This window comes from Vigna unguiculata, chromosome 5 (assembly GCF_037176805.1).
Source record: "Vigna unguiculata cultivar grain cowpea cultivar isolate G323 ecotype 2 chromosome 5, ASM3717680v1, whole genome shotgun sequence".
NCBI lineage: Eukaryota > Viridiplantae > Streptophyta > Magnoliopsida > Fabales > Fabaceae > Vigna > Vigna unguiculata.
In genome coordinates, this window is record NC_140796.1 from 47,602,561 (window position 1) to 47,621,274 (window position 18,714).

Sequence of the window (18,714 nt, forward strand, 5' to 3'; positions counted from 1 at the left end):
ATTCAAATTTCATGTTTTTTATAACCAATTCAAATTTCAAATTTCAATTTTATTTGCTAGGCAAAAACATCCTCTTTAAACTCAATTACGTTAAAAAGTGGGGAGTGGAACTAAAACAAGTGGGGAGTTCTGTTACATATTTTGGTTAACACTACCAGTTTTACGGATTTTGTTACGGACCCAGTGACTGTATGATGCTAAAAATATATTTCCATGAAAACATAATTTGCACATCGTCTTTCATCCCCACCACATTCCTTAATGGGTACACAAGGTTGGTCACGGAATTTTGACAAAAAAAATGAATTCAAAACTGGGGACTAGAAAACAATTAAGTGGGGAGTTATGTTCAACATTCTGGTTCAGAGACCCAAAAGGCTTAAGCAATTTTTGAATATATGCCAACCACATCGTCTTAAGTCACCAACACATTCCATAATGGGAACAGATGGAATTCTGAAAAATCAAAAATTTCATAAATGGGTCAACCATCGTTGTTGTGGTGTGCCGGAGGTGTTGGATTTTTGAAAGCCTTAGTGGTCGTCTTCTTTGATTTACTGTGCAAAAACTTCCAAACATACTTTACACTTCAAACGTGAAAATGGTGGAAACGTCGTCGTGGATGACTTCTAGTCACACCTCTGTTCTCTGGCAACCACAAACGTCTTCTTCTATGACTTTTGATCTCTCTCTTTCTCTAATTCTCTAACATCTAGAGTTTACCCATGCCTTTTGCTCTCTCTGTCGGTCTGCCTTTCTCTCTCTTTGTCACACCAACAACTCCACTTTCTTCCCCTTTCTCTCTCTCTGTCACACCAACAATTTCATTTTGCCAAAAACAACTTTCAGGGTAACTTACTTCCGTGCACGTGCACATCACTTTAGTTTCATTTAAAAAAATTACTTTAAAAATAAAAAAAGGCTGCCACGTAAGCCATGTCAAAATTGAGTTCAAAAATTATGTTGGAATATCATTTTCGTATTTATATACTATAAATTTCTTATCTTTAGTTTATGTGAGACTTTTAACACATCCCTCACGTTGAGGTATATATATTTTGAGTTTAGAACTTGACATTAATAGGTGTATGTCTAACAAACATCGAATTTCACTAGAAATAAAACAATTTACAATATATAGGTGCATGGAAATTTCCTCTTATAAACTAATTTTGTAAAGTTGACTTAGACTTCAAACTCAGCTATTAACATATTTGAATGTAATAATAAGAATCAAAAGAACTCATCGACTGGTTTGAATAATTTCGTTGAAGTCACTACAAGCAATAGAAGTACCAGTCATTTGTTATTCAATCTCAATCTGACAAACAACTTCAAATCAACAGCATCTCATGGCATTTAAACTTCAAATGGAGAAAGCATAGCGCGCCTTAAAAGCTCTCCCGATGTTCCTTCACAAACCTTTTCAGTCTCTCGCTCATGGCGGTTGTTCCTTGCGGATAGAAACACTTGCAGAATACAAATTCATAAACAAAGAGGAGGGTGAAGTGATCATATAAGATTTGCATGATTAATGAAATATTTATCTTAAAAGTATACTTGAAGGGGTTTGATTAATTGATTTGTGAACTAAACAAAGCAAAGGAAAAATATCAGTGATTATGCATACTTGTGCTTGCAGAACTTGTAGCATTGAGTTTCCATTGCGTGAAGAATGGATACTCTTGACCTCAATGGTCTCTTCCTGCAGTATGCGAATGATTTCTGTAAGAATGAAGTTGCTGTCAAATCCACACGTCAGAATGATTTGCAGAGAGGAACCCATTTCATGAATCTCAATTTTCGGTGCTTGAGAAGTGCTGGAACAGCCACTACGAGATCTCTTCTTCTGCATTAAGCTTTCTTTCTTCTCCGCTGCAATCTTCACCTTTGTCTCTAAGTTCTTGATGTAATTGGCAGCCTCGTCTATTAGATCACCACGTGATAATGCTCCACCCTGAATTAACAAAAAGTTACCCTCAAACAATGCACAGGCATACACATAATTTTTAGAAAAACACTATACTATATTTTTCTTGAATAAATCCATTCATGCATGGTGCAGGGAGAGAGCGAAAACAAGCCCTGGGAATATTTATGTTAGGCAGAAGAGAGTTAAGCTTGGAACAAAGGTTGGTCATGTGCGATCTCCTGTTTTTTTCTGCAATCCTTCTTTGGACCCCCTTGATTGAAGAAGAAGGTTGATCCCTTTTCTGCTGATCAGCCATTGATCCTGCTGATGTTCAGATATTTACAACTATTTAGGGTTCTGAAAGAATGGTGCGGGGAGATCCCATTTTAAAGATGTATACGTCTACTGTAATGTGAACGGTGACTACATTTCTCAATCTTTTCCCACCCTCTCTCTCCATCGTTCATATTATTACTGATACACTTAGTAGTGAAAAACATATGATCGTGTTTCACTAATGCAGAAAGGGTCTTTGGCAGCGATTGTTTTCACTATTCTGCACCGGTTCGGGAACCGAAGCATATTGGGGCGAGGCCAAAAGGTCATAGTTTTTTGCCTCGGTTAAGAACCGAAGCCATAGAGTCCCCTTTGGCCTCGGTTTTGGGTACACCCGAGGCCATATGGGCTTTTTTGATACCCTTTTGGCCTCGGTTTTGGATGCACCCGAGGCCATATGGGACAGCTTCCTCCAGCAGGGTTCCAGCCAGACGAGCCCTCGAGTCCCCCACCAATCCCCTTCTTGGCTCGCCGAATCCCGACACAGAGATCCCCGTTTTCTGCCCTCAAAAACACAATCGAGTCTCCTGCAACAATCAAAGTACCTCGGAACAGAAAACCCCCCGCCATTGTTGGCATCAGATTGGGTCAAGGTTTTCGCAAATGAAGCAGGCTTGTCCTGAGCGCGCTTGCGAGAGAGACCGCGCGAGAGAGAGAGCGACAGAGAGAGAGCGACGGAGAGACGCGAAATGGAGGGGGCTCGCGCACTGGCCAGAGGTGGTCGCAGGTGGCCGGAGATGGTCAACAGTGGTCGGAGGGTGTGGTGGCAGTGGGTGCAACGGAGAGAGAGAGAGAGCACGCGAGAGAGAGAGCGCGCGAGAGAGAGAGAGCGCGCGATGGTGGCCGGAGGAGGAGGTCGCGTGGTGGTTGCACTAGCCGGAAGGTGTGGTGCAGCGGAGAGAGGCAGCAGAGAGAGAGAGAGAGAGATAGAGTTGCAGAGGCTGGCGCGGGGAGAAAGAAGAGGGTTCGCGATTTTTGAATCCTAAATAAACCCTATGGCTTCGGTTCTTCGAACAACCGAAGCCATTGACCCCTTTTGGCTTCGGGTCCTGATGGACCGAGGCCTATACCCTGACTTCCAGCCACCTTTTGGCTTCGGGTCTTGATGGACCGAGGCCTAAACACCTCTTTGGCACCGGTTTTGAGCGAACCGCGACCTATACCCCTCTTTGGCTTCGGGTATTTGGAGAACCGAGGCCTAAAACTTGGTTGTAATTGCAAAAATGCCACCGCGCCATTATATGCTTCGGTTCCTGGCCAACCGAGGCATATAAGGCGAGGTAAAATAGGAATTCTGCACTAGTGTTTATTATTGTTTTTATAATTATAAAAGTAAATTTAAATAATTTTTACAATTTTATTATATATAATTTTTAGTTTTTTCATAACTATTTTATTATATATACTTATTTTAGTTTAAAAGAATAGTTAAATTAAAAAAACAATTATTTAGAGGGTAAAATTGGAAAAATAATTATTTTGATTTAAAAATCATTAAAACTAAAAACAAAATGTGTGTACACCATGAGATAGAATCTCTTTGTATAATAGTATAGATAGTGTACATTATTATTATTATTATTATTATTATTATTATTATTATTATTATTATTATTATTATTATTATTATTATTATTATTATTATTATTCTTTTGAACTTTGATACAATACAAGAAAACTCAACAGTAATCGATTTTAGTGACTAATTTAGATACTAATTTACAAAATTATAAATTATTGGTTATTAAAATAGTTACTATTATGAATAAAAAATTATAATTGGTTACTCAATTGCTCTTTAAAATTAATTACCAAGGTTTTGGCTAACAAGGTTACTCAAAATTAGTAGTAAGGTTTTGGTTACCAAATGAATTAATCTCTAAATTGGTTTCTACTTAATTAGTTAGTGACCAATTTAGTGATCAGTTATAATTTTTTTTTGCATGTCAAACACGTTTTCGGATAGATATTGAAGCGAGAATGTGTCTGTGTAAACAACTCAAATGTTAGCATGAAACACATTTAATACATAAAAAAATTACTTAAATTATGTATGAGCGGTATCATGAAAATCTCCTAACCAAATTGTTATTTCACAACCTACCATGAAAACAAAGGATTTAGATACTATTACTACTAAGGCAAAATCTATTAAAAAAAATATGATTCACCATTATTAAATAAGTTTATGCCTCCTATTTCAATGAATTGTGACAGTCAAATTGTTATATCTAAAGTTTCTAGCAAAAATGTTAATGATAAAAGAAGACATATAAGAGTGAGATACAAATCTATCAGAAACTTAATTACTAATGGTATTATCCCTTTTGACTTTGTCCGGTCAAAAAGAAATATTGCAAATCCATCTACCAAAAGATTGATGCATCAACAAATACTTGATTCTTAAGTTGGAATGAGACTAAAGTTCATAAATTAGTTGTAATAATGACACACATCTTCACAATGAATGGAATTTAATGAGTAAGAACTAAGTTGTTTACTGACTAAAGTACACAAGCTGATTTGAATAAAGATTATGTCTCATTCATGTCGTTAGGCCTACTTTAAATTATGGCAATAATCATGTTGGTTGAGGTATATGCATTATTATGTTTATTTTTTTAGAATATCTCTTAATAAACTCAATGACAATTAATGTAGGTGTACAAGTCATAAACTACCTTTAAGGCTTTACCTAGTGAGTCTGATGGTAGGGTCTTCTTATGAGACATGCGAGCATCTCTAAGTGACAATTATGAAATAAGATATATACACAAGGTCGCAATGTACAACCACGACTTAAAACCTAACATGAACACTAATATGGTATGTTACTTACTAAAACCTGATTATAGGGGATGTAACTCGGGGCAATTTAAGTCTATATATTTTCTCGAGTGAAAGCTTATAAGCACGAAGTGTAAGGTTCAACCTGGAAGATTTGTTACGCTGAAATGCAATATTTTATCTTAAAAGATGATATATTTTATTTTTTTTATTTTCTAAATGATGTAGTGATTATTAAAAATATTTAATATAATTTAAAGAATAAATAAATAAGTAATCCTATATTAACTCCAAGATGTGATCCTCAACTCAGACTATTTCCTATCCTTCTTCGTTAAAAATTTATCCCATATTTGTTATAACAAATATTTACCTTAATCTATTTTCTTTTATCATATTTCTATTTTATTATTATTATTATTATTATTATTTATTTTTATGATTTATTTTGGTTATTTCACTAAGAACTTTAAATAAAAGTCACAATATCATGACACACGAAGTCTTTTCAGAATATCTAACATCAGAAAATAAAAATAAAATATAATCAATTATTAGTAAAATAAAATTTATTAATGAAATATGCCAAAATTTGAAGTCAAATAAAATTGTACATATAGAAAGAGTGGTAGTAAATTTTAATATTTTTAGTCCTTACTCGTAGTAGTCAGGAGGAGGAGCTTAACGTCATACAACTTAAGCAATTTAAACATTTAGAAAAGAAAATATTACTTTCTATTCCCGTTGTAAGAAAATGGAAATAACAGCACAACTCTGACCCTTCATTTTCAACAAATCTAAAGAAAAAGTTCATCAATTATTTTCATTTTGACATGTGCAATAAGAGTGTTTTTTTCTTGGTTGAATTTAATAAGTTTCAAATTCACATTGGGTCACCTTCACATTTTTCTCCAATACCTAATATCTTTTGTTTCATATAATATCTATTCAAACGTTTAATCAAACTAGTGTTCTGTATTTGTTATCACGTGCAAATTGCATTGTCAGCTATTTAATTGTAATTTACCTAACCCTTTGAAGGAGCCGTGGTAGGTTTTTACTTGAGTCCTTAGCATGGTTCAAATGAATTTGATTATGTAGAATCTCTAACATTGATGGTGATTGAACATAAATGATACAAATTGAGTAGGACTTTCAGAGGATCTTACTATTAACATAAGATTTGAGACATTAAGTTGTATTCAGTTTTAAGGGGATGGTCCATAGTCATTATTTGGATCTTAAGGAGATTTGTCATAGTTAGTATTTATCTTTATAAAAAGATCAGTTGTAGTTAATATTCGATCATAAGAAGACCGTCCATAGTTAGTATTCGATTTTAAGGAGATTGATCGTAGTCATAAATTGACATCTTACATTATTCTAAGATAATAATAACAAAAGATGTATACAATTCATAATTAATATAGTTCCAATACATTGTATACCAAAAATATTAATTGCATCGTAAAATTTTAGTTATTACAAAGGCAAATAAAGGAGCTGAATGGTGAAGGAAAACAACAAATGCAAAAACAATAGGGTTGATGTAAAGAAGATCGACACATTGCAATGTTATGTTTTGTTCGTCTAACATAAGAATAAGAATTTAGATGTGGCAGAGGAAAACGATGGAGACGAATGGCAGAGTCGGAAATATTAAGGTTGATACGAAGAATAAGATACATTTCTCCAATAGTCTTTAAGTTTGTTTGTCTAATGTCAAGGATGAGATGCAATGGAACTAAGTAGAGGTGACAATATGGATCTGGTCCAGTGGGTTGACCCGCATACCTATTAAGAAAATATAGGGTGGGCCAGGACATTGAGTCTTGGCTCGTATGAGTCCGGCGTGCAGAAGTCCACAGTTTGTGTGAACTGGCTTGCGGCTTATGCGAACCGATCCACTAGCTCACATAGAAAAAATTGTACTTGTGTATATCACTTACTTTCTTTTTGGACTTCTTCATGAACATTCTAAATTCTAATGTGACTGAAAAATGCAAGTATTATGTATTTTTGGATGTGATAAAATTTGAATAACATATCATGTATGTCAAAGTACAAATATGAATATGATGAATGTTGAATTATCAATTTATCATCAACTTCCCAAAGTCTTTGCTTAATATTGTGAACTGGTTAACGTTTCTCAATTTGTTGAACATTAAAACCTTTATGATAAGATTATTTTAAAAAAAAAAACACAGGTTGGTTTGCAGACCCGCATTTATGCAGGACAGGACAAAATTTTCAACTCACGTTGAAAATGCCAATCTGTATTTTGCGGACCAAATATGAAACTGGCCTAAACGAGCCGGATCAGCCTGCATTGTCATCCCTAAAAAGAAGTAGTGAAAGTAAAAAAAAAAAAGACGGAGACAAAACAATAAAAGATATAAAGTTGTTGAGTTTTAGATTTAATTAAACTTACCATAGTTACAAGTGGTAGACAAACATAAATCTCATATTATTCTTATTAAACACGGTATATAAATAAATTAATTTAAATTGGATTAAACTTGACTAGATAATAAATGATACAACCTAATTTAATTTAATTCAATTCAATTCAATCGAATTTAATCTTCATTTAACCCAACATATAATCAATCCGTGTTATATAAGTTCAATGAAGAGTATAACCAATCATACCGTAAATCTAATGACAAATGACAAGTGTAATACTCAATTTAGCTGTAGTTTATTTCTGATTCAAAGTGATTTTCATAATCCTATATAATATAAATAATAGAGATCTAAATTAGTCAAATTGCGTACTCTGATTTTATTTTCCTGATATATATATATATATATATATATATATATATATATATATATATATATATAAACAGGTGTAAGTATATCTACCTTCCAATGAAATGTTTCCGTAATTAAAAATTTTATTTAAATATAAAAAATATTAAAAATAAATAAAAATAAAAGTAATAATTATTTAAATATAATAGTTTTTACAATTGAAAAAATGTAATAATTATTTAGTTTTTGTGATGAATTATAATACTTCATATTAATATAGATCTATTTATAATAAAAAATAAAAATGATATATAAAATATTTTAAATAATAAAGTATAACAAAATTATTTTTTTTTTAATTTAAATCAATATTACAAGAGATTAAAATTGACACTAACATCATATAAAAAATTATCCAGTTAGTGTGAAAAAAAGTGTATTTAGTGTCGACCTTTTTTGTCTAAAGCTTACGCAAACAAACAAGACTCAAAATTATATAAATATTAGTGTTAATTTTGCGTTGTGCACATATGTGAGTTAAATCATGGATGTTAATTGATAGCGTTGTCTTTTTGAAGGTTGACTCTAACTAACATCAATGTAATCGATGTTAAATTATCACTAATTTTTAAGTTAATTTTTTTAATTAAAGCAGTAAAATATTTCTATTGTAAACTTTTTTGCATCGACTTGATTGATGCTAATGACAATAACTTAAAATAATTGTACAGTACCTTCATATTCAAATCATATAAATGAAAGTAAATAAATAAATTATAATAGATTAAATAGATGGATGTAGTGAAGAAGATGAACATGAATGAAGAAGATGAGTATAAATGAAGGAGATAGGTTGAAGAATGTTGATGAAGTAGATGGAAAAAAATGTAGATGAAAGGGATATCTGGATGAAAGAGATTAATGTAGGTAAACAAGATAAGTAATAATGAAATATATGAGTGCCAGAATATTTATAAATGTGAACAAAAAATATTACAAAATTTATATAGAAAGTGTAAAAGTAAAATTATGAGAGAGGAAATTTGTCACTTTAACTTTGAACTTTTAGATTAAAAATAATTAACAATTCATATATAATATTAAAAACATATACGGATTAAAATATATAACTTATTGTTCACTTAGTCAAGACCAATTTAAATAAATATAAATATTAAAAATAAATGGAGTTAATATACTTTAACTCCGCACTAATCTTACTTATTTTAGTTTATATTATATTTAATACCAACACTAACTTAAATAAATAAAGTTAGTGTCCATTCAGTTACATAAACTTATCTTTTTCTTTTTATTAGTATTTGTTTAATTGATGTTAATTATAATAAATAAGATATTAAAATTAAATAAGACTATTACATGTTAAGTCGATGTTAACCTTATTTTTTTCATATTTCTTTTATACTTAGTCCCAACCTAGTCAACACTAAATTAAAGAAATATAAATTTTAAAAGAACATAATATTAGTGTCAGCTAAATAAAGACTAACTTTTTTTTTTACTTTTAATATTTAAGATTAAATATACTTTTATCTCTTAACTTTCATCGAAAATTGAAATTAAACTTTGAAATAATTCAGTCCTCCATTTTTAGAATGAATGAATTTGGTTATTTTAACCAAATTTTATTTAGTGTATTTAACGTTTCAAACGCATTTTTCATCTAATATTGAAGCGCAAAAATATGTCAAACAATGTAAACAACTCAAACATTATCGTGAAACGTGTTTGAAACATCTAAAACACTTAACAAAATCTGATTAAAGGACTATATTTACGCATTTCTAAAAATGAAAAATAAATTAATACAATATTTGAAAAAAAAATTAATTCCAACTTTTAATAAAAATTAAAAGATTAAAACCATATTTAACTCTACTCATTATTTCAGTTAATATTCGCTAAATCGACACTGACACAAGTACTTATTTAATAAAAAGTTTAAAAATAATTTTACATATTTTTTAGTTTTTTTTAATTAATCTTTTCGTCGAATTAAAGTTAACTAAACTACAGTTAACATTGCAGTTTGGTTAATACTGATATTTGAAAAGTTATATTTATATTTACTTTGTAATGATTAAAATGAGTCAAATTTTTGACCCAAACATGCAATATCTGACTAAGACAATAACTACACCAATTACCACAACATATAAGAATACCCACATTCAACTTTCTTATATATATATATATATATATATATATATATATATATATATATATATATATATATATATATATTTTTTTTTTTTTGTTTTAATTATATTTATGTCTTTCAGGCATTTTCCTTCAAATAATAAAAAATTAAATACTTTTAACGAAATATTCAAATATTTTTAATAAATATAATTTTACATATTATTTACTAAGCTTTTTTCAAATATTATTTAGTTCGACAACTATTCAATATATGTTGGCTAAATTTTTACATTTTAATTACTATATTTAATTTCAAAATTTAATATTTTTTAGATTTTATTATTTTAAAAAAAAAAGTAATGTAACTTTTATTTTCTATTTTTTATTATAGTTAAATAAATATAAATATGAATTTGTTTATCCATAAAAAACTAAATAACAATTACATCCTTTTTATAGCTTAATTGAAATATTTCATATATTTAAATAAATATATTTTATTTCATTTTAAAGATTATTACATTTATTTATATTTAATTTAATATTTATGATATTTAAATAAGTATACTTTAATTAATTTTTAAACAATTATTACATATATTTTATATTTTAATTTTAATATTTATTATATTTAGATAAATATTTTAAATTAATTTTAAATGATTATTATATTTGATTATATTTATTGCATTTAAATTAATATATTCCAATTATTTTTTAAATAAATGTTATACATTTTTTTATTATGTTAATGATTTAAAAAAATTTCATTTCGGAATTCAGTTTACATGAAATCGATTTCTAACTTGTAAAACAAGAAAGTAAAATACATTATTAGACTTCCATTTTAGAGAACCAAATTCCAACTTGTATACAATAAAGTCTTCTACATTGATAAATATCGTGCATAAGTGCGTAATTAATTGAAAAGAAAAATACTAAAATAGAAACAAGTATAAATATAACATACTATCTAATTATAAGAATAGTGACAGGTCTAAAATATAAAAGTATTAAGTCATAATATTCTACTTTTGAATAAAGATTTGTGGGTTCCCTCAGCGCCTGAATGCTAATTTCAGATAAATAGGGGAAAATAATTTGTTATTTTGATTCACCGAAGCCGAAAGTTTTGACAAATGATAAGAGATCAGATCTATGGTATCTTGATTTGACTGATTAGTTTCACACCATATTCCAGGAGACTTTTTCTGACACGTCGTCTTGTTGCATCATCAATGACATCGAATTGAAATATCATGTTTCACTTTTGTCTCATGTTCTATCACATCACACACAACAGACAAAATCTTTTCTAATACAAAATATCTACACTTTTTATTAGTTTATTTTAAGTCGTGTTCTTTTCTGGTAAATTATCGTTTAAACCTAATTGTGAGTGTTGCTTCAAAAAATTTATTATATTATTTTATATTGAATAGAAAGCGGTGGAAGGTATTGATTTATGAAATTGATCTCATAACAGTATTATAATTTGCAATAGAGATTTAAGAGTAATAGTACCTTTTTACTAAAATATTTTGTTATTTTATTAGAATAACATACTCTTTTATTTTTATCGTTAGAGGTCTACTTTTCTTTCCATCATTATTATTGGTGAAGGTCATAAATGATTTCGAGACAACATAACATGAAAGTTAATTTATTTTGAAATCAGATATGTGAGCGAATGAAATCAATTTTATTTTAATTGGAATCTATTCTATTTTGACACAACACTCATGAAACCAGTTTTGTTTGACTTGTATCTTAATTCGTTTTCATGCATGTTTTTTAACCTTTTTCAAATATTTAATTTTTCAAATCAAATATATTATAATATTAATTTTTTCAATTAATAAATATTAATAATTTTATTTGATACAAAAATATCAAAAATTAATTATAACTTATCTAAATATCATTTTATATTAATTTTTTAATACTAAGGACAATTAGGGAACCTTACATTTTCATTTATGAAATTTAACTTTTTATTAATCACATCAATCAAATCTTTTACACTTCACTATCTCTTTCAAATCTTTTAAAAAACAACATAAATTTCACCCTCCAATCAATCTAAATCAATCATCTTCCTCTCACTCAAATTATTCTTCACAACACACCCTTAAAGATATTAGTCAAATTTATCAAGTCAGTCGTATAATAACAAAATCCTTTTAAGATTGATTTTATTCACTTTTTTATCTAAATAAAACCTTAGTATGATATATTTTTAGAGCAATTTATCCTTAAATAAAAAAATTACAGTTTTTATAAATATAATTAGAATAATTCAAATTAAGTAAAAATAACAAAATTATAAATACTCTAAACCTATAAATAAAAACAACAATTCAATTATACAATGATAATCGTAATATCAAGTAAAAATAATAAAGTTAAATATTATACAATGATAATCGTAATATCAAGTAAAAATAATAAAGTTAAATATTATATAAAGAAAAATTTACATCAACTTATTATATTAAGCTGATGAGTAAAACAACGACATAAACTCATTTAGCCGAAAAAATTAACTTAAGAAAGATATGATAAAAATTAATCATCTAAAATTAAATAATTATAAATTTTATTTTAGAACTTGGAAGTTGATTTCCTTGGGCGTGGGATGCAAGTGTTTGACCATATGTAGCTAATATGACTTAAATGTTCTTCACCACCATTTCAAATCTCAGCTTTTGTTTCATTCATATCAATCAACCGTTGAAAGTCTCTGCAACGGATTTCAAACTCTCACGTGATCTCTTTATTTTGTATAACGTTGTTTTTCATTAACAACTCCGATTTTCTTCACGCCCCCTTTACTGTTGACTTTTGTCTTTAATCACATGTGTATATATATTTTCTAGTACTTGTATTTAGGACAAATATTAAGGTTTTGGATGGTAATACTAAAAAGTGATTAAATTAAAAAATCAAATTCAGGAAACATACGATATACTTTTGTATTTTGAGTGATTAACACTTTTTGATTTTTTTTCTTTTTCCAACAATGTGAGTTTGTGATTATCCTACTCCATGAGTAGTGACGGATGTTTTGAGGAGCAGGGAGGGGCCATGGCCCCCCTCCCAAATTTTTTTAATTTTTTTATATTATATGTAATTTAAAAAATTTTAATATTTTTTAAAATGTTTAAATTATAGGTAGTTTATATTAAAAAATATGATTATTAAATTAGGTATTTTTTTAATTTTTTATAAAGTATAACATTTAATAATAATAAATGATAACACATAAAATCAAATATAATAAAAATTAAAAATATTTATTAAGATACTTCTTTTTTTTATTATCTTTTTGAGTTTTTTTACATATTAGATTTATCTCTTATTCTCACATGTTTCTTTTTTTCGCTTTTAAAAAAAATGTTGGATACAAACTTATTATTTTTTTTCTTTTAATTTCATGTTTACTCTTTTACTATTGAAGAAAAAAAGGAAATTCTGATCATGTCTTACTTCATCCTGAAATATTTGTTTAATAGTTAGCATTATCTTTTATCTCATATGAGTCTTATATTTATTTTTTATGAATATAGAAGTAAAAGTAATGTATGATGTGTTTTTTCATAACCGATTTTGACTTATGACTTTATTATCATAAATTTTTTTAGGAATTCTCATTTTTTATTAGATTGTAATAAATTATTTTTTGATTTTAATCATTTTTAGGAACTCTTAATCTTTTATTAGGTTGTGATAAATATTAATGAAGAATAAGATAATAAATTCATTGTTTTAAAGTGATAAAAGGAAAGGTATATGTGAAGATGAAAACAAGACTAATTCAATTTTTTACATATTCTGAAACATAATACTAATGATCATATTGTTCAATTAGAAGATCCTTTTCTTAAAGTTCAACGAGTTACATGAGAAATTTCCTATTAATTATTTAGAAAGGTTTTCATATTTATATTAAAAGAAATAGCTGAAAATTTTAGTTTTTATTTAATTATTGATGAGTTCAAAAATCTGAAAAAATAATACTTCAGATATGTGTGATTTGTTTTGTAGTTACAGTTATATTAAATTATGTATTAATTTTTATTTTATAGTGATAATAATTAAAAATATAAATTTTGAGTATATTTTTTGGCTCTCCCAATATTATTGGGCAAGATCCGCCACTCGTACATGAGAATGCTCCAATCAATCATCCATTTTTCCTTTTTATGTTTCATATTGTGTCCTATATTTTTCTTTTCACAAATACTCAACCATATGATAGTGGGATAACTGTTCTATATATTTATTGTGTTAAAATTAAATCTATGGTTGATTTTAAGAATTTCATCAATAAATAATGTATTAATGCATGAAAAAAAAAGATGTTGATTATAATAATCGAAACTAAATATTCAGATGTTGAAAAAATTATGAAAAAAGAAAGTAGATTCCTTGAAAAAGTTTTGAAAAAATTTACAATTGCAAAGACTTAATTAGCTGATAGAAGTAATGTTCTAAATTGTTTGAAATGACAAAAACTAATATTTAATTCCTAGAAGTAAATATTTTAAACTATGTTTGCGTGCGTGAAGGTGAGTGTAGATGTGTGTCTCTAAAACTAAATTATAGGAACTAAAAATTAAGAAAGGATATTGCAAACAATAAGTTCAATTATACATCTAGTTCTTTTATGCTGCAATGATACTAAGTGAACGTTGGAAACAACTCAAACCAATAGGTAAAAGCTAATTACCCACAAACCCCATATACAAAAAAGTTTGTAAGTAAAGATATATATTGTTGGTAACAATTATCTTTGGATTTTAAAATTCATTAATATGTAAGTAGCCATATTTTTTGTGTGTATTAATAAACTTGTCATACATGTTTATTTGTAATTAGATAATGTAAACTCCTTTTCAGTACTATTATTCACTAAGTTAAAAATAATTTCAATAAAAGTCAATAAAAAACTACGTAATGTAGAAAAATCTTGTAAATTGTAGTCAAAATAATAATCTCATCCAATATTAATTAAAAAACATTATTAATTGGTGTTTGAATTATTAGATATTATTTCATATTAAAATGAAACATTATACTTGATTGTATGTAAGGGTTATACTCTATCCAAATAAAAAGAATAAAATTTAAATTATTTAAATTATTTTATCTAAAGAAAATATATAAAATTTAAACTAAATACAATTTGAATTTAACATATTTAAATTTTCTAAAGTTATAAAATTTATTATTCAAACATTTTAAAAAGTTTAGAGAGGTATTTTGTGAATTGAATTTTAAAAAAATAACGTGTTATTAATTAAGTGGACATCTTTTGTTCCTTTATTGAAAAAAAAAAGTTTATATTTCTTTTGTTTCTCTTGGTTGCAGCTTCGTGTTCTTTGGTTATTGGCTGCGCTTCTGCCTGCAATTCGTTATTTTCTTTCTGCACCCCTTTTCTTTCTAAATTTTTCCAAATGAGATATTTCATCCTGGTCGAACACTCTATTTTGAAAGTATAAACATTTCAGATTGAATATTTAGAAAATTATTTCAGATTCGGAATATTTTTCAAAATATTTAATCAAGAAAATATTCCTTTTATTCCGGATTACGTATTTTAGTAAATATTTTTAAATTCAAAAATACTTTTCAAAATGTATTTTTCTATACTTTTCAAATTTAATGTTTCGGAAAATATTTTTAGATATAAAAAAGAACCTTTCGAATTGGGTTGAAACTTCAAGAAATAGGGGTGGCAATACAGGTCGCTTAGGTCTGTTTAGGCCTGTCGCGCATTTAACCCACACAATGTGAGATGGCCCGTTCCATCCTGCATTTTTAATGCAGGCTGAAAAGTCTGGTCTGTCTCGCATAAGTGCAGACCGACGGTCCATGAGCTAGTCCGCTTTTTTTTTATGATAAAAATTGTATTGTTCAAAAAATTGAGAAACTTTAACCCGTTCACAAAATTAAGAAAAGACTTTGTAGAATTGGATGATAAATTGATAATTCAACATTTTAATCATATTCATATTCGTATTTTGACATACATATTCTTCAAATTTTAGCACACATTAAAAAAATACATAGTATTTGTCTTTTCCAGTCATACAAAAATTTAAAACGTTAATATAAGAGTCCAAAAAAAAAGTAACTAATATACACAAATATAAATTTTTTTTATGTGAGTTTAGGTACAGTGGCACAAACTATTCTGACCAATCCCACGTTATTTTCGTGGGACCGAGCAAGCCCATATTATCACGCCTACCAAAAACCAAGCCTCAACCATCTTCTTTACACCCATGTCCACATATATGCTGGTTCATGAGCTTCTTGATGCGGACGTGTCCTCCTGGATGACAATAACACTGTAGATTCGGAGATGTTGCACCACCACTTGCATCCAGCCTCTGAGGTGCTTGGTGGTGCTTATGTTTGGGGAAGATCTTCTTCAACAAGACCACTGGGGAGGTAAAGACAATGCATTTAGAAACTTGGTCGTTGGTGATGATGAATCTTTTAAAACATGGAGATTTTTTTAGTGACAAAGAAATAACAATGAAATTATTAGGGGTTTAAGAGTTGCAACAATGAGAAAAAAAAAAAAAACAAACAAACATTGATTTAGCTGGGAAATCCCATTAATGGAGGAAACACCATTGCAGGGAAACAAAAGTTATTTTATCTTCAAAAGCATCTCACCGTTGAAGAAAATGGAGGTGTAAGGGTTGAAGTGCGTGAGTGGCAGCGCTGTGCAGAGAACATGCAGAGAAGAAGTGGAAGATGAAGTGATTTATTTTAGGTCCTTTTATTAAAAATTTTCATTAAGGGTAGTGAGGTCATTTTCATAAGGCTATGGTGTACTCGAAGGGGTGCAGGAAGGAAAGAAGCAGCCTTGGTTATTCATGATGTCGATTAAATAAAACGTACGTTTGGAACTATGTCGTGAATTAGAATTAAAAGATAAAAGTAGCTCAATTTAGATTAAAAATTGTTGATTTGAGAAAATATTCTATATCTTTTTGCATATTATGGACTAACTTTTAAATTAAGGTATTTAGAAAAGGTAATAAATATGTGTTTACGTTTTACCTGTGGTCATGTTTAAATCTCACACTTTGTGATGACAATCGTTAAATTAAATAGCTTATTTTTTGTGCTTGATTTGTCATATCTTTTGGAAAGTTGATCCAATTAAACTCTAAAACTTAATTAATTGAGAAATTGAAACAGAAAGTTAATCAAATATTAATATTTAAAATGTAATTATTTCGGCGAGTCTTGATTCATTAAAAATAAGTAGTGGATTTGAAATCCATTTGTTTGTTTTAAAAGTATAGTTAATACAGGTAGTTTGATTACAAGAAAATATAATCAATTATTTTGTTATTTAAATTATTCTCTGACAAGAGAATATTATTATTCCTTTATTTGAATAATGATTGTTTATCAGGTATTATACTTAATTATTTAATTATTCGATGATACAAAATGACCAAAATCTAAAACTAAGAAAAAAATTATAATATTACATCATATATTAAATAAATAAATAAATTATCTATCTTTTGAATACAATTCAAGATTAAATAAAAAAACGTAATTATTTAATAACACAAAATAATCATTATAATATTTAAAACTAAATCGAAAAATAAAATTGTCTAAGGTAAAATTACACACTAACTCGAAAAAATAAATTGTCTAATGTTACGTTACATCTAACTTATAAACATTGACATACAATCCAAGATGACAAAAATTTATAATTATTTAATGACACAAAGTGACCACTACACAATCCAAAAACCAAGCCAAAAAACAAAATTGTCTAATGTGAAATTACAAACTAAACCAAAAATTAAAATTGTCTAATGCTATACCACATCAAATTTTTGAACCCAATCCAAGACTAAACCAAAAAAACATAATTATTTAATGACAAAAGATGACCACTTTAAAATTCAAAACTAAACCAAAAAAATAAATTTGTTTAATGTTATGTCACATCTAACTTCTGAGTAGTGACACACAATACAAGACTGAATCAGGAAACAAAATTATGTAACGACACATTATATCTAACTTTTGAGCACAATCTAAATTGAACCAAAAAACACAATTATTTAATGATATAAAATGATTGCTCCAACACTAAAGTAAAAAAAATATATATATCTAATATTACATTACATACTAAATCAAAAAGTCAAATTGTTTAATGTTATGTCACATCTAACTTTTGAACAGTAACACATAATCCAAGACTGAATCAGAAAACAAAATTATATAATGACATGTTACATCTAAGTTTTTAATAATGATAAAGTTACAAATTTCTTACACTTACTTTATTATTAAAATATATTATTTCTTTAAAAAAAATGAAATCATCTCCATGGTATTGAAAATGCAATTTACAATTTACAAATTGTGCATTTACAATTCTATAGCCTTTTAATATTACATCATATACTAAAGAGAAAAAAAAATTATCTATATTTTGAGTACAATTCAAGACAAAATTAAAAAATGTAATTATTTAATGACACAAAATGATCACCATAAAATTTAAAACTAAATCAAAAAATAAAATTGTCTAATATTACATAACATACTAACACGAAAAATAAATTTGTCTATAGTTATATCGCATCTAACTTCTGAGCATTGACACACAATTCAAGATGACAAAAAATAGAATTATTTTTAATGCCACAAAGTGACCACTAAACAATCCTAATCTAAGCAAAAAAAAAAAACAAAAT

At 27.7% G+C, this 18,714-nt stretch overlaps 1 protein-coding gene across 1 annotated transcript; it reads right to left on the reverse strand.

Annotated features, from left to right (window-relative positions):
* Positions 1-712: 712 nt before the first annotated feature.
* LOC146886499 (uncharacterized) lies at positions 713-2,818 on the reverse strand. The gene is made up of 5 exons (XM_085673474.1): positions 2,636-2,818; positions 2,081-2,216; positions 1,631-1,950; positions 1,412-1,469; positions 713-873 (listed from the first exon to the last, which is right to left on the reverse strand). Exons 1-5 carry the CDS (start codon positions 2,816-2,818, stop codon positions 713-715), a joined length of 858 nt encoding a protein of 285 aa, XP_085529600.1.
* Between the last annotated feature and the right edge of the window lie 15,896 nt (positions 2,819-18,714).

Coding starts and splice junctions, on each gene's coding strand:
- LOC146886499 (XM_085673474.1), bottom strand. CDS start 2,818: ATGGCGGGGGGTTTTCTGTTCCGAGGTACTTTGATTGTTGCAGGAGAC. Junction 2,217..2,635: donor GCTGTCCCATATGGCCTCGG/GTGCATCCAAAA, acceptor ATGGCTGATCAG/CAGAAAAGGGATCAACCTTC. Junction 1,951..2,080: donor CATAAATATTCCCAGGGCTT/GTTTTCGCTCTC, acceptor TTCAGGGTGGAG/CATTATCACGTGGTGATCTA.